Source organism: Coturnix japonica, chromosome 4 (assembly GCF_054131305.1).
Source record: "Coturnix japonica strain WE chromosome 4, WE-NBRP24, whole genome shotgun sequence".
Taxonomy (NCBI): Eukaryota; Metazoa; Chordata; class Aves; order Galliformes; family Phasianidae; genus Coturnix; species Coturnix japonica.
In genome coordinates, this window is record NC_140666.1 from 19,663,164 (window position 1) to 19,690,268 (window position 27,105).

Genomic DNA, 27,105 nt, shown 5'->3' on the forward strand with positions numbered 1-27,105 from the left:
ATGTCTGAGGTATGGTTTGCTCATTACTTCATGAAATTGAAGAACGGCATTTTACCACAGGCTTGTGTCTGGGTGTTGCAAAATGGCCAGGTCCTTCAGATCCTCTGTGGTTACTTCTTGTAGTTAATGTGAGCTAAAAGGAGACAAAGCCCAGCTCAACCGAGTCCTATTGCTGCAGACTACAGCTCTAACCAGTTCGAGAGCCTTTTCCCAACAATCTGCTCTCGGAGCCCATGGTTTTTCCAGCAGGAGTGTCACGTGTGATACAGAGAGACTCAGAGGGGCCAGTTTTACCTTTAAAGTCTAGGTTTAATTTTTTTCTTTTAAAAAAAGATGTGTTTCGACAGTTTGTCACATCGGCTCAGCCTGCCATGTCGTGGGCAGTGAAGTGTTAGGAAGGAAAAGCAAAAAGTATTTTGATGAAGGATCAAGTCAACTCACTAATGTTTTGTGAGCATCTCCCGTGCTGACCTTGGTCCTTGCAGACACACGCTGGCTCAGCTGGCTCTCCTGACTCTGGCAGAGATCTTGGAGATGCTGGTAGCAGCACCAGGTGGGATTTAGGGAGATCTGGGGAAAGGTTTTGAAAGGGATTTGCTGAGTGTATGTGTGTTGAAGCAGAGACATTTTGCCAGCTTCTCCTGAAGTCTCCATCATGTGTTTATTTTTGAACTGAGGAGGAGGGAAAGAGGGAGGTATCATCATCAGGCATTTTTATAGCGGTGCAGAGTGGGGAGGGCACAGACTGTGTGTCACAGGAGCCCCTCAATCTCTGCTCCCGTTCAGGAAAAGAATGGTCTCTTCTATGCGTGTTTTTTTTCATTCGACAAACATTTAATTATTGTACCTTCATGCAGCTGATGAATCAATGAAGAGAAATACAGGAGATAATGTACTTCTATTTTTATACCCTATACTAATGAGGCTGAGACTAAAATTTCCCCCTGCGTGATTGGCTGAGGCAGGGTAGGAAAAATTCAGAGGGAGAGGAGGAGAGGGTAAGATGCTAAAACATTCAGCAGTGTGCACGTATGCTGTTTGGAGAAAACATGCATCGCCTTGGCCACACAGAGCACTGGGAAAGCATGAAGAGAAGCATTTTATTCATAGAAAATTATCTCTAGGGGATGGGCTTCATAGTCCATCTCTAGGGCTATGAAAATTATCTCTAGGGGTGGAGGCAGTGGTGTTAGGACTGCTGCTGGCTCCTGTTCCTTAGCATGGCTCCGGCAAAGCTGCCTGCATACCAGGGCTGTGCCATGCAGCCCCATGCCACCCTGTGTTCTGTAAAGCATCCTCTTGGCCTTGGCAGCCTTCAAATGCCCCATCAAAGTCATTAATGTGTCCCATTAGAGACATACAGCTGTGTGCAGCCTGCTAGCAAGCATGAAGGAGAGGAACAGAATAGAGCAGATGATCAAAGAAAGCAAAAATACACGATGCCTTTACTGTCGGTGGAGAAATAAATAGTTACAGAGGAGTGCTCAGGTAGCAGTGCTGGGCTCGCAGCTGGCCTGTGCAACCACTTTTATCTCAAATAAATACAGTGTGTGACACTGCAGTGGCTCATACCTCCTAAGCCCCTTAGCTGGGCACTCGGTAGCACTGGGTGACTCAGGGCTCAGTGCCCAGGCTTAGCCTCAGCACTCCATTGTGGTTTGATATCGATAAAGATCGGGCCCAGGGGATCTGACAGCACTCTGTTGAGCAGTTTCAGTCCTAGGCAGCAGAGATTTGGCCTTGATGCTTGAAATCTAGGCTGTGCTGGGAGTCAGCCTGGCAGTTTGGTTTGCAGCTATGATGGAATAGGAAATGAGATCAGGGTCATGTATAGAGCTGCCCGGTTTGTGGGAGAAACTGCTCCTAAACTGCCCGACTGCTTCTGAGATGTACAAATTAAAGGCCTGAGGGTCTGATATTTTCTTTCATTGAAAAGAGAGGGAGAAATGAACATACAGAGCCAGTGAGGGGTTTTGTTAATTCGCTCAACTGTAGTGCTGTCATTCAGAGCAAAATAAGACATTGATTTTTATTTGTGGAAACGTGAGTGGGAAAAGTGAAGTGTAAATCATAAAAAACAAGCCAGCATGTGGTTAGTTCTGTCCGTGGCTAATGTGAGCTAAGCCGTGGGACTTGGCAGCTCCGGGTCCTCAACATCCTTGAATACGTTTTAGGAGTACTAATGTGCAATACATGCACCTTATGGGAAAGCAGCTGTGATGCTTGATGGCTTGGCTGGTTCTGTTTTTGGCTCGCCTGCCTTTGGGGGGACAAAGAGGGGCAGCATGCCCAGCAAGATGCTGTAAGTGAGCTTGGTGTGCTTGGAGAGCTGCCCTGGGATAACAAGATCTATGTTGAAATTTGCCCTCTTAAAAAGGGCCCAAATGTGGGATGCGATTTTATAGCACCAATGAAAAGAGTTGTTAATAAAATTAATCTGTAAGGGAAGGACAGCAGGGAAAGAAAAGAGGAAATTTTACAGCCCTAATATACAATAGATGAATAGTGTAAATCCAGTCCTGCTTCTGGTGTCTGGAAAGTGCTGCTGTTTGACCCCAAGTAATGCTGCTACTTCATCCACCCGACAGAGCCCACACCGCAGGCACAGTGCCATAACTCACATCCCTATTAGAAGATGCTGTTGTCAAGGCCAAGGACTGAGCTGTCTCGAGCCCAAGAGGTTGCCCATTGCATCTCCTGGTTTATCAGGGTGGTGTAGCCTTGTGTTGCTGCTGCTCTGGTACTTCAATGTGTGCTACAGGGCTTAAATCTGTCAGTGAAACAATGGCATGTCTGTACGGGCAGAAAGAGGGGGAAACATGGAGGGATGAGCCATTTCAATCAATTCAAGGCTTGATCCATGAGAGATACAAGCCTACATGTGCATAGGAGATTTATGGAAAATACAATGGAAAGGGGGGGGGGGGGGGAACAGTGTGATCATGTGTCACAGTAAGGTCTGTCGTCTGGCACCATTAAGTCTGAAGAGCTTTTTGATGGGCTGTTTTTTGCTTTTTGGTAAGAGTTGTGCCTCAAGAACGGGAATAACTTAGGAAAGCAGAAAAAAGATGGTGTGGAGTTAGTGCAGGAAAGAGTGAAATGCTGCTCATGGGAAGCCCAAAGCCTGGCAGCTGGCAGGGTGCTTGGTGTTGGGTCTGGGACCAAAGCTGGTAGCAGGGCTTTGCTGCTTCACAGGAGCTGTTGTGTTCTGGCTTTCCACAAACTATGACTTCAAAATCTGGAAGAAAAAGACTTTTTATTTAATTAGTGGTTTGGACCTGTAAAACTGGAACTCGTCATACTCTGGTAAAGCATTTGAGGCAGTTTGGGAATATAGCACTCCTTATTAAACTGTTCAAATTTCAGAGTCTTATTCCATTTTCTTAGTGGTGTAGAGGTGTGACCTCCATAATGTTCAATAGGATACTTGAGAAATTGAGGCCAGTTTAACAAGAAAAGCTGCCTTCTTGGTGCTCCAGCTCTTCCATTTCTTTTCTGTCTGTAGTGAAGTCAGTAACAGTGTAAGTGAACCTTTTAGTTGCTAACAAAAGATGAGTTTAGTCCATGGGCGTTAGGGACTGGTTTGAGACAGATGTTTTATCAGAACCACTTGCCCATGGCTGGAATAATAAAGCAAAACGTTCTGACAACAAGATTCTGAAAGTCAGAAATTGTCATGATTTGCACTGTTTCAAAGTTATGGTCATTCTAACATGATACACTGTTATTTGGGAGTTTCAGAGAATACCAAGACCCTGCAGATGGAGGGGAAGCCCTCCAGGTGGTGGTGTCTGACAGTGCAGGGGTACCTGTGTGCTGGGGCTCGAGCTAGAGAGGAGATCCAAGCCCACAGCGTCTCAGCTGCAAACCTGAAACCCAGCAGCAGAGATGTGTCTATGCAGCTAGATTTTTGAATGCTGTGTTTTTGAAACTGGAAGGACCAGTGTGTCCTTCCAGTTAAGATAAGAAACTGTGCCCATCATAATTCTGTAGCATTGCAATTTTTTCTCATCTGGGAGCCTAGGTTTTAGAGGGACTAAAGAACAGTGTGTTACGGTAGTTCGCAGTCTTTTATTTATCTTACTGATGAATTATTCTTCACTATTGAGTGCAGATGGTGAGTTTCTTATGGGGGCACCCAGCACTTCCCTGTTTTTAATCTTTTCTTATTGATGAGTTAGGCCTGTCAGCTGACTAGGAATTAATTACTGCACTGCTTTCTTCCCCCAGATCATCTACCCCTGAGGCCAGTCCCTTGAAAAGCCAGGGGAAATGCAGCCTTAAACCTCTAGCACTGAGTGCTTGGGACAGGAGCATGTTTAAATCAAAGAAACTCCTAAGATATCTTGATGCATGTAAGAAGGGAGAGCAATATCACGTCTAGCACATGGTTATTCCGTAGTCACAGCTTCTTGGTTGGGCAGCAGTGTTCTCAGTAACACTGTGAGGCTGCCTGCACAGGGGCACAGCTAGGAAACACAGCTGCACTGCTCATGTTACCTTTAAGTTAAGATAATATCCTCTCCTGACAGCTGTGATCCTTTTGTCAAGGTGTTGGGAAGATAAGAGTCAAAATAAGCGACTTTCTGAAGCTTGTTTAGGGTAGAAATGCTTTCTTGAGAGAGCAGGAGCTGTCAGGCTAAAAGGGGATGCTGGCACGATTGAAAACCCACTGTCTTTCTATACCAAAGGTTTAACTCACCCACACTGGCCTTGGGATTTATTCTTGTGCTCCAGAGGCAGTAGCTCAACCCCAGGATGTTGGATTGTCCCTGTGGGCTGCTCCTATACACCTGAGGTTATCTCTGCTGGAAAGCAAAATGCTACCAAGCAAAATCTCATTGTATTGCTCTGGGGTGAAGGAGGTCAAGCAGGAAGGAGAGTTGCTCTTCCCCTTGGAGTGTGGCAAAGCACACTGACACCTCATGGGTGATGATGGAGAGTGAGAAAGAATAAACCAAAACTGCAATTAGCCCTAATGAAGATGCTCTGTGTTCCTCTCTCATGCTGACATCTTTGGCAGGCAACCAGAACGGCTGTCACCACGTCTCCTGCCCTTGTCCTTCCTCCTCCATTGGAGCTTGGTTTGCTGTGGGTTCATTAACATGCTGATGCAGTTAGCAGGCTGCACCAGTGCACCACTTCTGGCTCGTGGCTGGTATCTGTGGTTGCTGCAGAGAAGGAGCTTGTTGCCGTGTGGTGCCCTCAATGCAGGGAGAGAAAGCAGCTGAGGTGTTGGAGCTGGGTGACAGGGTGGGCCTGGATGTGTGGACATGTGAATATCCTTTCTTTGGGGCTTTTTTTTTTGTTTAATCTACATATTCTCTTGAATAGCAAATGGATTGTTCCAAGTAATTACAGTTGTGGTACGCAACTGAAGAATTACTCTTCAATTGAAATCCAACAGAATAGAAGAATTGAAGTTGAAGAATTACTCTGAGGTATTGGCTGCCCATGGTTTTCTCTGCAACATCTCTCTTGGGCTCTGCTCGGTCTGCTCTTATTTCCAGTGCTGAGGTTGGGAAGCGGAGGCTAACTCAGCACAGCAGCCCTGCAGCTGGTGGGTCTGCCGCCTTGTCTGCACAGGTTGTCATCTTGAAGATATCAAGCGGCAGAATTGAAAAATGACAAAGAAATCTCCATCATACAAGGCACAAAATAAAAAGGAGATGGCTGAGATAACAGTAATTTAAAACCCCTGTTATTAATACTGCCTCGGGCGCTGCAGTGGAAGGATTTGCATGTGCTCAGTAGTTGTCTCCGTGGGCAGTAGCTGCTTTCTTCTTTGCCCAGCTCAGGCAATCCTGTTTTAGTTTCTCTTCAGTTGTTTCTTTGATTTCTTTAGTTTTCCTTAGCCTTCTTAGGCTCATCCTGTGCTCCTAAGCCCTGCTGTACTGGATCTGCAGAATGAATGCAGCATCTCGGGCTGGGGGAGGTTGTATTGTGATAAGTTTAATTTCTGCAGATGGATCCATGCTGTTAAATTAAGGAAAGGAATTCTGGTCAAAGCAGGGAATTTAGGATGAGATGCTGTTAAGAGCTTTGAAGTGTTCACCCAGCAGAACATCTGAATGTTCTCCAGCTCTTTTCTAACCACTGTGCTCTGAACAAGTAAAACAGAAAGTTATCAGGGCCAGAGGGAGGGAAACACAAGCCAGCATGGCCCTGTAACCCACCTGTGCTTTTGGACTGTATGATTTTGGGGTGGATACACTATTTTGTGTGTGTTTTCACCAAGATGAAACTGGCATAGCACAAACCTTCTCGGTGCCAGTAGTGTGGAGGGGTCTGAGCTAGTTGATTTAGATCCTTTGCAAAGACATTTCCAGAGCAGCATTACATGGCAAGATCTCAGCTGCCTTTGAACAAAGTTTCTGTATGCTCAAACGATTTGCATGCAAGTATAAATCTGTGCTTCCCAATAAAGCTCTGTCAATAAGAGTACCACATCTTCTGCATGCAAGGCAGTGCTTAAATTAAAGCTGCTAGAGAAGATGCTTGTAGGAAGTGCACTGAGCAGAGAGAGGAGATAAGGAGATGTCTGAGCTGCAGAGCTGTTGGCATGCAGCTGATGTTCGGCTCTGAGTTTAGGGGGCATCCTGTCTGTGCTTTCCTTCTGCCTCTCCAGGCTGGGGGCTCTAGGGGCAGAACAGAGAGGCACAGAACACAGTCTGGCCAGAGAAAAGAGGGATGAAATTCTGGTGGAAGGACTGGGGGTGTTGTCTCTTTTATCCAGGTGATGTGCAGTGTGTGCATCTGAAGGCTGACAGGCATAAACCTACAAAAGGCAGAAGTAGTCCTTAAGATGATGCTGGGGAGGGCTGAAGTAATGTTATATGGGGCTTGTGTCTGGTTTTGCTGTGCTGTTACCTTCACCTGTGTTGGTGCACTCTCCCCTAGTGTGTTCCTCACCTCCACGTGCTGGTTGGATTGGTGGTACTGAGTGTTTTCAGGTTAGCCACATGAGCAAAACCATTCCTCTAGAAGAGAATGAAAGCAGCATTTTTTTCCTCCATTTAAATGCATTCCAGGTCTGCAGTAGCTCAGACTGATCTGAAAGCAGAAATGCTCATCCAATAACAGCTCCTTGGTGAGTTACGCAAGGAGAGAGGATTTCTCTTTGGATGCAGATCCTCAAATCCTGGTCAAGAGAAGCCAGAAATCTGTGTCTGTGTCACATCACTTGATCCGAATGACTGTTGAATTGCAATTGAAGGACCCTCTAGCTTCTGCTTTCCTTTTCAGATTCTGTTCCTCTGCTTTAACCTTTGTTTGCACAGCAGCGTGTAAGGTTTGTAGTGCAACTCTGTACACTGAGGTGTGTGCATGTTTATTATTTATTGCTAGTATCTTTTTCAGTGTGGAATACTGCACATGGCTTCTGTTTTATTATGGGTAAAAGAAGAATCAATTTTAGCATGGATGCCATAGAAATGTCTGGGGATTCGCTAGGTATAAGTGTATACCATTTCTCAAATTTGGATGGTTTGATTGCCATCTTCTTTTCCTTTAATTCTTGGTGTTCCCTTGGTATCATTTCCCTTAGCAGAAATCCTGCAAGAATGTAACCTAGTCCTACCCAGGGATTAGAAGACTCAGTTCTGGGCTCATTCACACTTGGATAAGCCAAAAATAAACCTACTGGAAATTGGGAAATCTAACATTTTGGCATTGATTTCCTAACTCTGATGGTGACTTCTGGATTCCTGTCTGCTTGAAACTGGACCAAGAACCATTAATTCAGGAAGCAACTTTTGACCTGCTTCGGTTTGAGCTTGATGGGGATGTATTGACCTTGAGCCTTCATTAATATACAATCAGCTCAGTGTCCTCTGCTAGGGGAAGGCACTCTGCTTTAACCATACAATGTTCTTGTGACCTGAGACAGGCTGGTGAGTGCCAGTGCTGGGGATTGGGATATCCCATTGACTGCCTCTTCTGACTAAAGGTTGTCTTTCCAGATCCTAAGTCTCTCTCACTTCAGGCTGTCAGGGGCTTTGGAGACCAACCGTGGTTTAACATTTCTGCTCCTGGCCATGTTTGTGCCTTTCAGAGCTACTGAGCTATTTAACAGGAAAGCAAAACAGTGCAGAAACATCAGCCTGAGAAAGAATATTTCTGATACCATTAGCATGAGCCATAAATGCTTATTTGGAGTATGCTCATGAGTGATTTCGGCTTGGTGGGAATGGTAGAAAAAGCTTTTAAATATGGAAAATGTTTCCATCTTTCCCTAAATGCAAAAAATAACTGCTTATGCAAGATGGGAAGGAAGATCTGTGGATGGATTGCTTGGAGACCAAGTCCTGGCCTGGAGCAGGAGGAGGTGTGTGGAGGTGGGATTGATGTGCATCTTCACAGTGAAAAGCAACCAAACAAGCCAAAAGTAAATAACCCATATCTGGCTACCTCCTTCCCTACGAAACACTTGTGTGTGTGGTGGATGTGGCTGCGCTCTGCGTGGTGCATTCAGTGCAACAACTCAGAGCACTTGGCCTCTGGTGTTTTAGAGGTTGTAACAGCCAAAATGACTTCTCTCCCAGTGAGCACAGGAGGGGAAGATGGCCTTGGTCTGACACGCTGAGGTGACCTGCTTCTAGGCACCTGGGCTTTCATTCCTTAGGAGCTGGCTTAGTGAGGTGCAGACAAATCCCTTTTGCTTTTATTTCACGTTTTCTTTGCAGGGGGATGCTGTGATTTTTTCCCTCTTTTGAAAAAACACTTTTTTTTTTTTTTTTTTTAGTTTGGTGCTGCAGTTTGGGCCGTTTTACCCAGATACTGAATTCTGTCTATTTAAAGCTATTTAAGCTTTTGAGTTTTTCTGTTTCTTGCATTAGCAGAGGATGCTACCGGGCATTACCAGGGTAACCAAATAACCAGAGAAGAGATCTGAGGGTTGCAGCTGCACGCACCAGCAGCCAGCGGTGTGTGGCTCACAGGGAGAGCAGTTCCTGCTGCAGCCTTGTGTTGTGCTGGCGGGAGGAAGCCTGAGCTGTATCAGGGCGATCAAAGACTGACAATGAGCTAACAGTGTGAGATGGCCATAAAAAAGCAAGGTACGATCCAAGGGTGTATTAGGAGATGAATTTCTAGTAGAGATTAATGCCGCTGTGCCAGACAGTGGTGCAACCTCGCTTGGAATGGAGTAGCCCATTTGATTGCAAATATTCAGCAAAATGAATTCAAACTGGAACAGGGACAAGGGCAATCAGGGGAATGGAGGAGCAGTCTGCGACAGGAAGCTGACAAGATCTCTCAGGACAGACAGCCGTAGGGAGGAGAACTTCTTCAGCCAAAAAGATGGAAGGATGAGTAGGTACTGGGTGCTCACTGAAAATGTGGGCTGCAGGCCAGGAGATGCTTTCTGAACATCAGACAGGTTTGGAGCAGCCTCCATTGGGCTCCTAGCTGGGTTCTCAAGCTGAATTTGCAAAAACCTCTGCAGAATGGGAGCCTTCCTGCAGGCCCACTAGTCCTAATGGCCAAGTCTTGAAGTTTTTGCAACCCTTTTTCTTTCTTTCTTTATAATTTTTATCTTTTTAGACTAAAGAGATGCCAAATCCTTCACCCAAGGAGCAACCCTAGCTGTAGTGTGTGCGCCAGGCACAGCGCCTGCTGTTTCACCTGTTGCAGAGCTCTAGTCCACATTTTGCCAAGATGGTAAATTATGTGGTGTTAACTAGTGTTGCTGGGTAGCCATGGCAACCCCTTTGCTAATTAACTCACAGTGGCAAGGGAAAAAAAAATCTGTCCTTAATGATGAATTAATTTGACAAGACCGTTCTGGTAAGAAGAGTTCTGAATAGGCACTCTGAAGGTGTAGAGCAGGGATATGAGCACGTTTGTTCCTTCTCAGGAGAATAATGGGGAGGAAAAAAGACATGTCAATGTGGTTCTGTCCTTGCAGCATCCAAACAGCAATCCTCATAGCAACTGGGAAAGGGGAGCATTTGGAGAGGGAACTAATTATCCTGAAAAGGATACAAAAGCTGTATATGAGGAAGGTACCTCAGAATGTAACTAATTGCTGTGCTTGTTTGGTCCTTTTTTGGTAAGGTGTTTTGAGTCACATTTTGGTGTTTAAAAGATTAATTAAAAATTAAGTGACTTGAGGAGTTCATGAAGGAATTGGAAAATTTATACTATTTTATGTCCAAAAAACCACAGTTCCTCACAGACTGTGACTGTATTTCAGTCTGTGCTACTCTTTCCTGCAGCACCCATGGGATGTCCCCAGTGGCTCCCAGGAGATGGGCCCAAATGAGACCACAGATTGATCTCGTGGTTTGGAAGTGAATCTACTGCCACTTCACAGCGTGGCTTTGACTGCTGATGCTGTGGCTTTTGGAGCACATCAGCAGTAAATCAGGAGTGAGAAAAACAGCAACTTCCCAACACGTTAGGGCTGAGTTGCAAGTGTAGGTGCCATCAATGGCAGCAGCTAAGCCCCAGCATCACTCTGTACAGAATGCATTGAGTTAAGCCACAGTGTCCGGGCTAAATCCTTCACTGGATCATTGTACTCAGTCCTCTGGAGTCATCCCCTCCCACAGTTTTAGTTAGACAGAGCTGTGCATCACAAACTTCTGCGTTCTGTGGACCATCAGATAAGGGGAGCTGGGGGATGACCTGGCATCACGTTAGCATCCATGTGTTCCTTCTGTAGAGGTTCCGGAGTTTCTGCCCACTGCCTACTGCAGCTTCTAAAGCACCAATTAAGGCAGAGAAACTGTCTGATGGAGCACTGGGGTTGCCAATCAGCTGCTGGGGTTATCAATGGGAGCATTTGTGGGGAAGTTGCAGCTTGGGCTGCTGTGCAGCATGCCCCATTTGGTGGATCAGGGCCAGCAGACTGTGCAACATCAGGTCCTGATGTGCCAAGCAGGATGAAGGCATCTGCCTTCCCCTCATTCTGAAGGACAAGCAGAGAATTTCTCATGAGATTTCAGCCTCTACTGATCTCTGTCAGCATCTGGGCACTGCGGGGTTGTGCCTTTCTTGGTGACACATCTGTGCTACCCTGGGAAAAACAACCTCCTGCTCATTTGCACAGAGGATGATGCACACAGGGCTCTGTTTGACACCCATGGGTGCTATTCTGATGGCTTTGCATGGATGCATGAACTTCCAGAAAAGGTGTTCTCATTGCCCAAAGCTGGCAGCAAATAAGTGTGGTTGTTTTCTCTTTGCACGATTGCCCCTGGGAAACAGGCACCTTGCACCAAGGGACACTTTCCATTCTCCCTTGGTAGCTTGTGCTGTCTGGAGACAAACGTGCCAAAACCTGTTACCAGCACACAACCTGTGCTTTAATTCCCCCAGATCAATCTAAGTGCAAAAAATACTCACGGCTCCCCTCTGTCTCTGAGTGACCCAAAGACAGAGTGGCTGTGGGCTTTATAGCCATGTAAACAACGCTGCAAGTTGCCATCAGTGGTAGCACAGACACCTTTATGGAGGAGTTCTGTAGAGTGTCTGTATATTTTTTATTTATTTAAGGCTGTTTGGGGCACTGAAATAACCAGCTCTGCAGCCATCACAGATCTCCTCTGGGCTTCACTGGCTGCTGACTTGAGTTGTTAAAAGTTGTTTGAGGATCTGTGTTTGCAAGGAGTGCTAGTAATGCTGGGAGCGAGATGACTTTTGCCTTTTTAAGGAGGAAAAGGCCATTTGTCCAGATATGGACATTTGGGGATAAGTAAATTCTCAGGAGAGTGGGAGAGGTGGGGCTGCACACCCAGAAAGCCCCAGGCTTTGCAGCACAGTGAGGTGGAAGAATTGAAGGGAGTCACTGCTGCCCCTTGCCTACAGCTTTTGGCAGCGCTGTGCTGCTTCCAGCACAGAGATGGGGCTGCCTGGGAGAGCTGTGGTGGTGCCTCCACAGCCATGTCTGTCTTGGGGACCAGGGGAGAGACACCCTTCAAGTGCTGCAGTTTGGGAGAGAACACGGGGCTTTGTTAAAGTCAGGCATATTTGGGAGCAAGCTATGTGCTCAGAGAGTGTGTCCTTAATTGCAATATGGGGACAAACATTGCTGCTCTTAGAGTGCTGCAGTTGGGCTGTAATAACAGACCTTCCTACTGTCATAACCCAGTGTACAACAGTGAGGATGGAGTGTAGTCTATCGGTGTATCCCTACCAAGAGGTATTACTTTTGGAGCAGCCCTTGCACATAAATAATACCTTTCTTGGAGCTATTTAAGCTGTATTAGTGCAGACTCTGTAATGGTGGTTTAGCTGAGCTTTTAACATGTTTAATCTCTTTTTGGATATTAATCCCCCCAGAACCTCTGATAAAATTTGTTGCTTTTCTCCGAATCCCTCCCACGCTATCAATATGTGTCTGAAATGAATTGCCTTGTGCAGAACAAACCAGAGGAGGAGGGATTGTTACAGCTTGGTACAGCTCTTGCTCTCACTGCAGTGCTTTTCAGACTCCTCTCCAATTTCCTGCCGATCTTACTGCCCTGCTTCCTTGCCCTGTGAGCATCTCCCCCATTGCATCTGGGTCTGGAATGAGCTGGCCTCCCATTTATTAGCTTTATTTCTTGGTACTCAGAGATATTTGTAAGGTTTCCCAATTAGATACTATTGGGGAAGGTAACTGAATACTACCTCTTCCATATCGCAGTAAAGATGTAAAGGTAATGAGGACTGCAGCAAACAGTCATTGTTGGGTCCTGTTTCTAGTTTCTTGCGCTGTTCTTTCTTGCTATTTGCTGCATTGCAGGATCCCTAAGCCTATGTGACAGCAAACTCAACCTGTGGTCCAGGTTATCAAAGACTGTGACTGAACTGGAGGGGAAATTATCTTTTTTTCCATCATGTTGCTGTAGAAATCACACACTCTCCTATGAGGCAGTAGCACACTTTGGACAGCCTCTTTTGTCAAGTATTTGGTCTGAAAAAGCAAGGCCTGCTCTGTCAAACCATCCAGTGCTCCCATGAGATCCTCAGCTGAACCATGTCCTCAAAGCCAGGATCCTTTATGGCCAGACCTGAGCAGGGTCCCGAAATCGCTCCTTATCCAAAAATGTCCCCCTGTGGTATTGAGATGTCCAGGTTTTCTCTGATTCCATCTGTTGTGGAGGCAGTAGCAGGGAAGGAGGGTTTTGTACCAACGTACTTGACCGCTGCAGACATTCTGCTCCTCTTCTCTGCCCTCCTTCCCTTTGGATAAATGTCCTGGTTGGTCCAGCTGTGCACTTTGGAAAGAAGGCAGCTGTCATCATGAGAAATGCTGGCCATAAAAAGTAATGGGAAAATTTGTGGGGGTAAGATAATAGATTCTTTCTGTGCCAGAGCTGCAGGAAGGAAAAGCAGTGAGTGGTATGCAGCCACATTGGAAACCTGTGTGAGAGATCAGGTTATATCCTGCCTGTCTCTTTCTCTTTGGGTGAACCATGAAAGAAAAATAAGAGGCAATCTGAGCTCCTACCCTGTTTTCACAGGGTTTGTTTAAATGAGAATTTACTTAGACTGAAAGCTTACTAGAGCCACTTAGTTCTTCCAGGTGGAGTACATATATAGGCCAGTAGTAAAAATTCATTACGAGATGTCTACAGGAGGGTACTTGCCAAGCACTTGCCCAAAGAGAGCATCTTGAAAGCTTTCGACAAACAGTATCAATTTTTAATGATACCTAGAAATAACTGGTACTGCCAGAGTTTGCCATAGCATTCATAAAGCCCTGGGAATGTCTGTGATGGAACAGGCTACATTTCAGTCAGGTATACACGCTCTTGTTTTCAGCAACCAGTCAAAATAGCTGTAGCAGAAGATTTTATTTCTGAATGTTGGGCTTATTTTGCTATCGGTTAATGTGCATTTACAAATGTGTTGCCTCTGATTGCTCACCACCTCTCCAGGAGCAGCGTAATTGCATTGGCACAGCTTTAGCCATCTTTCCTGTAGGTAGTCATGGCTGTCCATCACTGTTTTCACTCTGCCATGCCTGCCCGACCCACGAGTATGATTGCCATGAGCTGCCCAGCACACGGTATGTACACTATAACTGCATCTAGATTGCTTACCAGGCAAATAATACATGATAGCTGAAGCTGGTCCTGAGCGGATCCTTTAATTGAGATAACATACTCAAATGAGCTCAACCATGACAGCTTGGGCAAGTTTCAGTCCAAATTCAAGTTGGGCTGTCATCAGGCACCCTCAGCTCTACCCATGTGTGGCAACCTCTCCAGACACCCATTTGTAGTTCGTGTTGGTTTTGCTCTAAAAAAATTGTGCTACAAACTGCAGGCCGCATTGAAATCTATTGGCTGAGACATCAGGCACTAGGGTTGGATGCTCCTTGAAGCAAGAATCTGATGCGTTCGATGAGCATAGGCTTACATATGTTCCCATTGACTTTGGTTCCACTATTCACATGAATAAGAACAGAGCCTACAGCACAAACCGCTTTCTGTGTTCTGCACATTGTGAGGAAGAATGGTGTTACAGGGAAATAAGAAAAGCTGATTGCCTTTCTGCAGTATGAGCCTGGATGCCCATGTTCTTCTGAATACCATTTCTGAGCTGCCCATAGCCCTGTCCCATTGCTTTCCTATAACACAACCAGGGCTCATTCAGGACCTCAGTATGGCAGTTCCCTGGGACAGGCCATGGAAAGAAAAGGATCTTTGGTGCAGTGCCCAAAGCTCAGAGCTCAGCTGTGCTGCCTTTCCTGCTGGGCTGAATCACATCCCAGGATGAGCTGAATGCTTTCCATCCAGGGGCTGGGATGGGTTTGATCATGCTCCATTTGCCTTTTCTCTTTGATCTGGGATAACCATAGGTCTTTTGAAAGTAGGTCTTTTTAAGCATAGGTCTTTTGGTTCACCCTTAGAGTTGCCATTTGGACTTCTTTGTCGTAACGCATACTGATTAATGATTAATTGCAAAGGACATGTTCCAACTCCAGCCTGTGTCCCGGGGTGCTTGTCGCAGCAATGATACACTAGGTGATTACTCACTCCCCCTAACCTGACAGCTGTATTTATTTCTTTCACTGACTGGTTAATGACCTTGACCAGGTACACGCACTTTTTCTCAGTGTGCATGGTTGGGGATGTGCAAATTCCTCTTTCAGTTGCATGACCTTCATTTATCTAAGTTAAGAAAAAAAAAAAAAAAAAAAGAAAGCTGTTCTATGAGCAGATGGAGCGTTATTTCTAGAGGTAGGTGAATAATGCAAAGATTTATTCATTCCAAACCCCTTCAGACAACTCAGATGTTTGCCTTAAGATAGTGTTGCAAATCCTAGTGCAAATATCTGCTCACCTCAACGCTCCATCCTGACCATCTTGAAAATGGTATGTGAATGTGGTAGTCATCGAATCCAGGAGCAAGAGTGGTGCCGGGAGACTTAATTGATTCATTAAAGAAATTAGGAATTATCACTGTTTTAAGCAGTAGTTACAGAACATGTAGTTTGTACATAATGAAGTTAGTCTGAAAAAGGTTGTCAAATCATAGCAGGTAAAAATAATTATGTGAAAGCCAATCTGTTCGTGGATAATTCACCAAGGAGGGAATGCTGCTAAAATCAGCAAATGTTTGCTGCAAGTAGTTTGCTTGGCTCTTGTTGTTCCTTAATGAATTGAGTCTATTAGCCAGGGAAAACATCATGTTGCCTGGAAAAAACAAATTGCATTTGTATGCTTCTTCCCCATGCATTTGAGCCCATTCTAACATGAACACACAGTTATGCTGTGGAGCTGATTTTATTACGGCAGAAATAAAAGCAAGTTTGCAACTCTAGCTATTCAGATGTTAAGCTCTGGGACCAGTATATGGGGAGAGAGGCCTTTTAATTCTGTTGCACTTCTGTCCAATGTCTGTATCCCTCACCAACATGCACTTCAGGAGCTGTGTCTCTTCCTTGGGCACACAGCGAGGGGCTGCTGGGGTCTGCCAGCTGTGTCAGAACGGGGTTGCCATGCATGGTCCGCTTGGACACATGAGTTGGCTCACAAGTTCCTGGTCTGAGTGACACGCTTTCTGATGCACGGGGAGCTGTGAGTCATAATGCTCCAGCTATGGTCTGTTTGGATGGAAATTATACTTTTAAATATATACTGTGATTACATACGGCGGTGATGGGCTCGTTTGAAGGAACTGGAATGTAAGCCATTAAGTTGAGTGGCTGCCATTATGTGCTGCGTTTGCCAACAGATAATAGACAGTGATATTTCATCAGTGACAATTTTGCCCTCTAGACTTTGAATGGAATTATCTCGCTACGTAGCTGCTTTCTTCAGTGCCATCCAGGTATGGCTTTGTCACCCCAGGAAGCAAGTGTGGCCCCTGTGAGTTGGAGGGGTGGGATGCAGGGAGCCAGGCTGGCACACATCCTGCACAGCAGGACTGCAGGGATGGGAAGGGCCGGCTTGCACAGGAGCCACCAGACAGTGACTTCTGTTCATTGCTAACCTGAGCTGAATTGAGAAAAGCAGCTTAGGGGAGGAAGCCGCATATCCCATTGCTGATCTGGCCAATCCTTGTAATAGGCTTATAGGGCTTGATGACAATCTGCAGGGGAGTTGCATACATTTATTTTATTACCTTACTGGTGAGATAACCTCTTATATCCGGGATTGACCATTGAGCTTTTGACTAAGAAAATAGACCGTAATACAGAGTGAATTAGGTGGAAATAAGAATGTCAGGCCCAATGCCTGACATCCAATTGTTGAAACCAAGGGAGCAAAAGCATTTGCTGTGATGTACACCTGCAGGGCTGCCCTCCTTCTCTTCCTCACCCCATGTGTCAGTACCCAAAAAGTGATGCTCGTCATGGGGCTTATGCTGGAGCAAACTGAATGCTTTTGGAGCCCAGGAGTGGGATGGCACATCATGCAGCAATACTAGCGACCTCTATTTCTTACATACTAGGTTCTCATTGCTTTGCTAAATATGGTTTTTTGTTTGTTTGTTTTATGTTTTTAAACTTTCTTCTTTAATGCTGTTATTTTGACCTCATTCTACAATAGCAATATATGGGACTTGTGCATTAAGGCTGTTAACTGATGATGTGTTTTAGCTCATTGTGGTGTAACATGGCAGGATGCACATCATGTGATGTATGGATAATGTGATGTAATTTAAAACACATTGCAGGGACTGACATCACAGAGGGACTCTTGCTGTCCATTCTTTATGCTTGGCCATCCAGGAGTGATATTTCTGCTTTGTATTAACGGACTTAAATACGAGTTAATTTCCTTTCCTGATCTTTTAGACCCTGACCAACCATGTCAGCTTTTACAGAACAATGTATCTACTTACGCTTTCATCAGTTCTGGTCCTGTCACTTCATTTTACTGTGGATGTTTGATTCCAGATAAGTGAAATTGCAGCACTTGGTGCTCATGGTGTACGTGCCCATGTGCATTGTGTGCTGGTGGCTGTATGCTGTTGGGTAGGTCTGGGACGACTTAAGTGTTTGTTACTTGCTCTGTGCTGCAGGTGCCTGCTGCAGTTCTGCAGCTGCTCTGGGGGTGCAGACTCTGTGTCTGGGACAAGCAGCCCCGAGTGCCATTGGGCAGAGCTGTGTTGTGTGGAGTAATGAAATCCACTGGGAGTAATTTGTGTAATTTGCTCTTTAATTTCTTTTCGCTTCGGAAACTTCTGTGCCCTGGAGTAACAGGTGATGTACATTTTGAAATAATCTTTAAATCATCAAGTGCTTTTGCCTTCCTCAGAGCACTTACAATTTCACCTTCCCTCCCTGCAAAACCGTTCAGCTGCTCAGATTAACTCTGTTTGCCTGCAGCCAGCCAGTCTGCTCCATGGGAGGAAGTCTTTCCACTTTCCTTTTTGAGGAAGGTCTGGGTTTTGGGGCAGCATGAATCTAGGTGTGACATTCCTGATGCTTTCAGGCAAGTCTTGGTTATCCCCAAACGGCTTTTGAGGCCATGGATCAGCACAGGGATGCTCAGAACACTCTGCATGCAGCTGAGCGCTCGGTGCTGTGCATCCTCAATTGCATCAGCTCCGCTCTTTGCTGTGCATTCCCAGAGCCTAATTTATACATGTTTCGTAATATCTGTGGTTTTGCTTATCTGCATTATTTTACACCCTGGATAACTGGGAAGGATCTGTATCAATCTTCCCCGAGTCCTGCAGCAGCCTGTGTCCAATGCGGTGATGTTAGGCTTTGCTGCAGCAGTGAGCGGTGGGGCCAGGCTGGGTTTATTAACATTGGTAGCAGACCCTGCCAGCTTCCCTTGCCACGTTGTGCTGTGCAGGGTCAGCTGGGTAAGATGAAATGGGGCATAAAGCAAAGCGTGGCTGTGGACTTCTGCTCACAGGAAGGATTTTCAATATGCCTGCAGGTCTTTAAGGTCATTTCTGCTGTCATTTAGGAATGTGAGGAGTCCTCCTCTTTGGTCAGAAGACTGGGATTTACACAGCTTTAAACCTCTATATGCATTTAGACCTTAGTTTTCCATGTGCCATAGTGCAGGATTCATGCTGACAGCCTGTGCTGGTGCTGGGAGCTGGTTCACTGGGAGAGATTTTGCTTTCCTGGGTAATGTAAACCTTGGTCACCAGAACCAGTCCCATAATTCATGTGATTTAAAAGATTATGGTTACTGGCTATTTGTAATCACTGTACACAGAAGATATGTCATCAGGCAAGGGGAAGCCTAACGTGCCCCGTATGCAGAAAGAACTGGAAAGTAATTATGGCAATGGGCACCCCTGGAGCACAGACATGCTGCTGCTGCTCCAGAGCCAATTAAAAACCACAAGAGCAGAGCTTTACTGGGGTAACTCCAGCTCCTTTATAGCCTTTTTCTTCATTTCTGCCTTGATCTTATAGGCAATCTCAGATCTCCAGATGTGGTTTGCAGCTCTGTGTTGTGGCTGTTACAATTAGTAGGAATGACATAGAGAATAACATACTCTGGAGTCTGCTACCGTGCCTTATTTGAGACCAGGTGATTTCACTTGTGCCAGGTGCTCTGTCTTCAAGAAAATCTAAATCAATGAAGAATGTAATAACCCAGCCCTAATGAGCCTTTTCCATTACCTCCTTCCCCTTCTCCTACGGTGTGGGTTGGTGAGTTCCCCCACCCCAGTAGCCACGGAACTGGGCCAAGCCAGCTCAGAAACCAGTGACACATGGACACATGGTGTTTGCTGTTTAAACATGGAGATGGACAAGGGGATTGCAGAGCAGCCACACACATGTTCCTTGGGACATCTTTAAGGTGATGGCATTGCTATTACTATAAATAGTCCCATGAGAAACTGCCCTACAATCTGTGCTGTAAGCATTACTGCACATGAGGGAGCAATGCAATTAAAACGTGAGTGGGTAAAGCAGTGTGAGGTGTCTTTCTGCTGGGAACATAGGAAATGGAGTGTCTCCTATTCTGCAGGGCTTACCCAGGGATCTGTTTCTTCACCCTAAACACCACCCTCTGTGTATTTTTGCTCAAAGGTATTTTGGCTGCTGCCATTATAGAGGGAGCCTGTTGAATACAGTAGGAAATTCCATCATTATTTTAGAGCACCTTTATGCTGCTTGTATACAGGACGTGTCTGTACAAGGATGATTTAAACAAATGGCATTGTGCTTTTCTCCATCTCCCCTCCACAAAGTGCCACCCTGATCCTCTAGTGGAGTACATAGTTAATGTGACTCTATTTTGAATGGGAACTACCCAGAGCTGTGGGTTTTGGTTGATTTTTGTTTTTGTTCTTTAACTTTTATAACTCAATTAAACACATTAGGAAATGATCCGATGGCGAAATACCTGCCCTGGGATTATTCATTACCTCTGAGTAATACCCAGAGCTCACAGTCTTGGAAACTTTGCACTTATTTAAGTTGTACGGCAACTACTCTAATGTAGTTCAGTGTTTCCAGTGGCCACAGTCCCTCCCTGAAATAAAACCAGACTAGAAGAGAAAGCAGAATCCACGTGGACCTTATGTGGGTGTTACTGAATTACTTTACAGTGGCTTTGTTTGCTGTCACGAAGCAGTCACCTGTTGTACATAAGTATTAGGGGCGTCTTAAATAAGCACCTTCAGAGCAAGGATTTGTGCTTGAATTCTTTATTGGAGGTTTGCAGAGCACTTTTGAAACCTGTAGTGAAAATTGAACTGGGGGATTGCTGCAAGGTGATTGTCATAGGATCTAGGGCTTTCACCTGGGTGACATGCTGTATGTAGGGTCTGTCAGACCCATAAGCATGTTATCAGCTGATGTGTTTCTTCTGGTTGCCTCCATGTCCTTCTGAGCAGTGCTGTTTCCCCAGATATTCAGATCATCATTATTATAATGAGGCTGATATTCTCCCAATGGGTCCAGAGAACACAGTGTTATTTACAAAGCCCTTGCAAACCAGGAAATTGGTGTCTGGGATAGTGTGATTTAACTATTTGGCCATTACTATGGTGATTACAGTTATTTAATCCAATCTTTGCTTACCCCTTTTTGGCCTCAGCCAGATTATAGCATGGATATTAAGATGTCAGGAATGTAAACTTCTGCATCACCCAATTGAACAGAGAGAAATAGTCATTTCTAGGGCACGATGCACCTCACTTGGAGGTAGGTAACTGAAATAGTGGAGATGAATCACACTCCAGATGTGTCTTTCTCTTCGCTGATTATATAGGAGTCCTGATGACTGGTTCAGATGCTATATGGTAGGCATCTAAAAGCATAGAAGATAAGTTCCATTCCAAGTCTCTGGCTGAGGATGCCTGACCACAGTGTTTATGCTCAGACTTGAAACCAGGGTCTGTGAACTTTCTGGATTGAAGAGCTCCTGTGTTGCATTTTCTCAGGAAATACACAGTACTTTATCCTGACCTTTCTCTTGTTCTCATCCCTTGCTGCTGCAGACGTCATGTTCTGTCTTTGTAACCCTGCCCTGAATGAGTCGGAAGGCTGCACAGATGCAGCAAGATGCCTTCCAACATAAAAGCTGCACCATTCAGTGTCAGGTGCTGACATTTTCTCAGTGGACCCAGCACTCAAATTCTGCCATCCCACCACTGGGATGCAGGCTGAGCTGTTTTTGTACTCTGGAAGGGTGAGGCTTGCTGCCAGCTTCCAGGATCCTTTTGCTGGGCTGAGGAAAGGACCAGCTGAATGTCCCTCTAGCAGCACTGGGAAGCACAAGGTTGAGCACACAGCCCTGCTTTTCTGCACTCTCCACCAGCCCTACTGTGCTCCTCAAAGCTGGGCTTTGGAGCCTCAGGCTTGGAAATTTGCTTCTACAAAGTGGGCTAGGAGGCTGTGAAGCACAGTCCCTCTGAAGCTTGGTTTTGGTGACATTTTTGTGGCAGCTCATACTCAGATCTGCCTGTGTATGAAGTAGTAGCAAAGTCTGTCAGTTGAAGCAGAAAAAGCAAAAAACGCAGCTTCTGTTGTAATAGCTCTGCTCCTGGTTCATCATCAGTAAAAAACTGACTGAAATACCCAATGGCATTAACAAAGGGAATGAGTGTCAGGCCAACCTGATTTATTTTTTGATAAGACACCAGATTTTCTAGATAAAAAGAAAGCCCTCTCCCTCATCTCGTTAGATGAATGCCAGATCGCAGTGAGTCGCCGGTGGGCGGCAGCCATGGGAGGAAGTGGAGGTGCAGTGTCTCAGTGAGATGCTGCAAGGGAAATATTCCATGCTGCTTTGTGCATCCCTGGTAAGGTCTCTTAGGAAACAGTATTTACAGTTCTGATCATCTGTATTCAAGAATGTTGTAGTCAAAATGTCCGGGTGCCTGAAGGACTGCTGAAACACCAAGGGAAGGGAGCTGCCCAGGGCTGGGGCGAGCTTTAGGTTCTATGCTACCTGCCTGCAGCCCCCCCTGCATCAAATGCCCGAGTATAAGATAAAGCCACACCAATCTGTTAGGTGTCCTCTGCAGTAAGTTCAACACATCGTACCCACTGCTTGACTCTTAGTGGAAGCTTATTATTAACCCATGTTTTAATTTTCCTTTCTCTTATCCAGATATCTTGTAAGGTTTGTACTTAGTAAAGCCTTAACAGAATATATGGAGAAGCATGTTTCTTTTCTTAGATACTGCTTTTGTTATGTAAACTGACCCTAAAAACTGAAGAGCTGAAGCTGTAACTGCAGTTATCACAAATCTGAGAAGCTACATTTCTTAAAGGAACATCAGATCAAGAGAAACTGTACATTAGGTCCTTTAATCTGTTGATGGAATTACCCATAGGGACTTACATGCTCTTACGCATTTATGCTGAGAACCCTGCAGCAGTGCCAGAAGGTTTTCTGCAAGTCCTTACTGTGCAGGTAGTTGTTAATGGGCATTTTTGTAAGCCAAACTTCTAGCATAGCTGTTAAGTACTCTGTAACTATTCCCAGTGCTTCTCCCCTTACCTCACAGCGGTGACGGGTTTATTGCCTTTACTCTTTGTATTGCTTGCCTAAATTGAGAGATATCTGTGGCTGTTAATGTCTTGGAAGAGCTGTAATGGTTGCAAAGCTGAGCTCACTCTTTGTGGGTTGAAATTTCACTCTAGAGGTGAGCCCTAGTGCTTACTGAGTGCATCTCAGGCACCAGAATTAAAGAACATGACTTGGGATGGCTCTGACAAGCCAGTAAATGCATGGGTAATGTCTAGATGTACTCAGGCACTCTGACTGTTCCATAAACATTTATTACTCTGTTAAAAACTAAACAACTCGTTGTGAGGAGCAGCAGGTGTCCTGGGTGCAGGTGGATGGTTGGTATGATGTTGTATGAGTGCCAGTGATTGCATGAGTTCTCCTTGCAGGTGTTAGGTAGGAATTTGTATAAAACTGGGTGGCTTGAAATGAAAGTGAGACTCTCAGAGGTCACTGCGATGCTGCTGGCCAGCTCTAAAGTGACCATGCTCAGTTAGTCCCAGGGCACCAGGCTGGCCTTGGTGCAGTTCTTAGGGATGAGCTTGTGATAGGTCAGCAGATGCCCTTGTACCCTTCTCACCTGCTGGGAGCATTTCAAAACAGTCAGTATGTCATTAGCATTAGAGGAATACTAAGCTTACAGTTATAGAAAAAGCATTCTTCTTAATATGTTTGAAAGCTTTGCTTGACTTTGCATGGATTGCCTTCTGAGACTTGAGCTGCGACTGTCTTTAACCAAGCAAACTTGCACTGAAATTAAAATTCCTTTGCAGAATGCCATTTTCTGGCCCTGTTGGGACCTCTCAGCTATGCCTGGTGCTGGCTGGCATGGACCCAAACAGATGTGCATGCCCATGCCCGCAGTTAGTGTGGCACTGAGGGGAGTGTTGCTTTCTCCAGCATCCCACTGGGGATGCTGAACCTCTACACACCCACTTGCATGTGGGGCACGGTTAGAAGCAGAACTGCAGTCTGAGAAATGGCTGCAGGCTGATTTGTATCTTGTTATTACTTCATGTGAAGGCAAAATGGTTATGGATTGGAATGGGAGAAAAGTGTTTTCTTTTGGCTGAGCGCTTTCTTTCTGTGCTGCTGCTGCTGCTGTGCTTGTGTTTGTGTCACGGAAACCAGCTCTTACTGACTCTTGGTTTTCTGTTTCCAAAGCTGATCAGTGGTGGTTCTATTGTAAGTGCTGAGGCAGTATGGGATCACGTCACCATGGCCAACCGGGAGTTGGCGTTTAAAGCAGGAGACGTTATCAAGGTGCTGGATGCTTCCAACAAGGACTGGTGGTGGGGTCAGATTGATGACGAAGAAGGATGGTTTCCCGCCAGCTTCGTGAGGGTGAGTGACCTTCTTGTTTTTTTCTCTTTCACTGAATTGCTGCCATTGCTGCTCGGGTTGGTTGATGAACTGTTCTACTTACTGCATTTGTTGTCATTGGTGATTATTTCCACTGTGCATGTTGTTTTCTGTGTGAAAAACGGGAAAGAAAAATGATTTTGAAAGACATGGGAGTGGAGTAGAGGATCCAAGCATTGCTTTGTGGCTCTTGGGATGTGGAATGCCTTTGCTGTGTCTCTTAACCTGCCGTCACCTCTCTCCTGAAGCATTTCTTTTTTGGCAAACCAGTTGTGTCATGCAGAGTGTCAGTAAAGGAATGGGGTCTACAGGCAGCCAGCGCTTGGGAGAGCAACCAGCTCTGTTTATTTTTTTAAGGGGGCCAGGAACAATTTGGCTTGTCATCACTTCTTTGCTGAAGCAGGTTTTGTTGTACCTGGATGCCTCCAGTGGCAACCCAGCCTTTCCCAAATAAAAAGGATTCAAGCACTTAATTTATTTTTATTATTTTTGCTCTGTACATCTCAAGAAAGTGAAAGCACAATGAAATGCCCTTCTTGCTACTATAGCTTCTGCCACATTATTAGGGCCCTCTGGAGCCTTCCTCAGGGAGTCAAGACATCGGCGTTGACCTCGTGTGCTTCCTTCTCCACTCCCTTCTGCTGAGGGTATGAAAGGCAGAATGAGAGATTTAATTCCTTTAGAAGCTTAGGGTATCTGGCTCCGAAATGAAGATTTCTTTTGCCATGTGAAATTGTCTGAAAGATGACCCTCTGCTTTGAGCCTCCTGGGCAATTTGACAACTCTGCAGCGGTCAAGGGGAAGACTTCTTTCTGAAACACACAGTGAAGACAATGCTGCATCTTAAAAAGACACCATGTTAGCTTTGGTTCTCTGCCTGCCTTACCCCTCCTCCCAATCCTTCCTCTTTTGGTCAATGCTGCATCCTCAAGATCTCTATTGAATTATACCACACCATACAGAAAGCAGCCATTAGGATTGGGAAAATGGGATTTAGAAATTATGACTTTGTGCTTCCTAGTGGTGTATAATGACCACTGACGAAGGAACCCACAGACCCTCATGTGTTACTGTGTCCTTTTGATGCACAATTCTGTTTTCCCCTCTGGTGCTTGTTATGCTGCTCTGATGTCTCTCCTGAGTCTGGCCAGTGCTGAGAGCGAGAGTAACTAAGCTCCCCGTGTGGGAAACATTAACACAACTCCCAGAATAAAAAATGATGTTCAGTGTTTTGTTGAATAGGGCACTGCGAGGCTGACCCTGCACCAAGTGGAAATAATGAGCTTGGTAAATGGATTTGTATGAGGTGCGATCAAGACAATAATCTCATTGGGGAAAATATTCTCACCGGTGTCACAAGCACATCTCATCCGTGTTGCTGGCTGGGAAGGCTGCTTTAGACAAATCTGTCTCATTATTTTCGCTTGATTCAGAGACTGAAGTATTCTGGGCCAGTTTAACTTCTCAGTACATTTGCCAGTGATGTTTTGTTTGTGGTTCAGGGGAAAAGATTTAATGCCCATTTTTGTGTAATGTTGTAAGCGTAGTGCTCGTGTTAGATTTAATAACAGCCTTGTTTTGCACTGCACTCTTTTCCAAACAAACACCAGAGGAACAACTTAACCAAACAAGCCTATTTACTCTGAGGCCCAGTGTGGATCATCTGGCCTGGCTGAACTTTCCATCTCTCCCCACGCTTTTCAGACACTGAGAGACTGTTTTTAGAAGTTGGTAAAAACAAAAGAAAGGAGTCCATCAATCTGAGACTGTGATACACAGAGCAGAATGTCAGAAAAACAACCTGGGATGAACCTTGGGGCTCAGCTAGGATCAGACTTCTTGCCCATTTTGTCACTCCATTGAAATAGACCCTTCAGCTTTCCAGTCCTGAGCTGCCTTCTCCCCTCAGTACTTGTCAGGTTGCAGCCATGAGGTCGCCCACTTGCTGGCTGTTTTGCACTGAGCAAGCAGATACCATTTGGGCTGCCATGTTCTGCTCACCTGCTGGCAGAGGTCACTTCCTTGCTTCTTCATTTGGAGAAGAGAAGGCTCTGGGGAGATCTCTCTATGGCCTTTCAGTACTTGAAGGGAGCATATAAACAGGAAAGGGACTGTCTGTTTATGAGGGTGGACAGTGATAGGACAAGGGGGAATGGCCTTAAACTGAGACAGGGGAGGTTTGGGTTAGACATTAGGAGGAAGATTTTCACTCATAGGGTGGTGATGCACTGGAACAGGTTGCCCAAGGAGGTTGTGGATGCCCCATCCCTGGATGCTTTCTAAGCCAGGCTGGATGTAGCTCTGGGCAGCCTGGGCTGGTGGTTGGTGACCCTGCACATAGTAGGGTGTTGAAACTAAATGAGCATTGTGGTCCTTTTCAACCAAGGCCATTCTATGATTCTATTATATGATTCAATTCTATTCTTGCGGATTCCTTTTTCTCCCCTCCCACTTTACTTGCAGGATCATCATACCAGAAAGCTGTCCGATTTAGGCTTGATGGCTCTAGTTTTACATGCATAAGAAAATATATTTTCTTTTTTCTATATTTCATTTATGCAATTAGAGGTGGAAGAGGGAACAACGTGGCATAGAAAAAGATCAAAAGCAGTTAAGAGTAAGGGGTGACAGGCCAGACCAAATGGGTGTAAAACCAAACAGGATTAATTTCAGTATGTTTTGACTGCAGGTCTCCCTTAGATGCTAACAGAGGGTGCACCAGGAGATCACTGCAAAGTCAGATATTTCTTGAAGTTGTTTGGATCGCTTCTGCATACAAACCTGGGCTGGAAAACGTGCTTTGCAGTGAAATGTCTGATGCTTCTTGCTTTTCAGCCAGATCACGTGAAAGAATTTGGCAGAGTATTTGGCACTCACAAAACCCCGTAGCAGGAAAAATTCCCATTTATTAGTGCAGAGAAAAACAGCAACCTGCTGATTACCTTGGCCTCTCTTACGTGCCTGCTTTGGAAGCAGAGGGTTGCAAACAAATACTGCATTTGAGGAATGCACGGGAATTGTCTCTGTGCAGAAGGCCTGCAGTTATCTTCTTATTAGCTTGAGACTTGGCTAGTAGGAAGGAAGATAGAGGAAAACTTCTGCCACATCCTGCCGCCCTGTCACCTTTTTCCCCTATTGAAACCAGAGTCCCACTATGTGTAGCTACCTCCATACAGCAGCACGTCCTCCCGCTATATAGTCCACTGCAGTTGTTGTGTTAGCAACTCCTTAGAACCAACTGTCGTGCCATCAAGGAGAGATCTCCCAGGGAGGAGAGGATGGCACTGAATTGCCTTCACCTGTTGGATAAATAAAACGTTGTGTGCTGCAGTGTCTGCTGCAGCATCGGTGCCTTTTAAAG

The 27,105-nt window shown here is 45.4% G+C and overlaps 1 protein-coding gene across 21 annotated transcripts in view; it reads left to right on the forward strand.

Moving 5' to 3' along the window:
• Positions 1 to 27,105, forward strand: part of ARHGEF9 (Cdc42 guanine nucleotide exchange factor 9) — a 171,638-nt gene that overhangs the window by 93,348 nt on the left and 51,185 nt on the right. For all 21 annotated transcript variants that reach the window (XM_015860489.3, XM_015860490.3, XM_015860488.3 and 18 more), the window contains one exon: positions 23,547 to 23,726. In XM_015860489.3, coding sequence (XP_015715975.2) covers positions 23,547 to 23,726 — 180 coding nt within the window. The remainder of the gene's footprint in view (positions 1 to 23,546; positions 23,727 to 27,105) is intronic.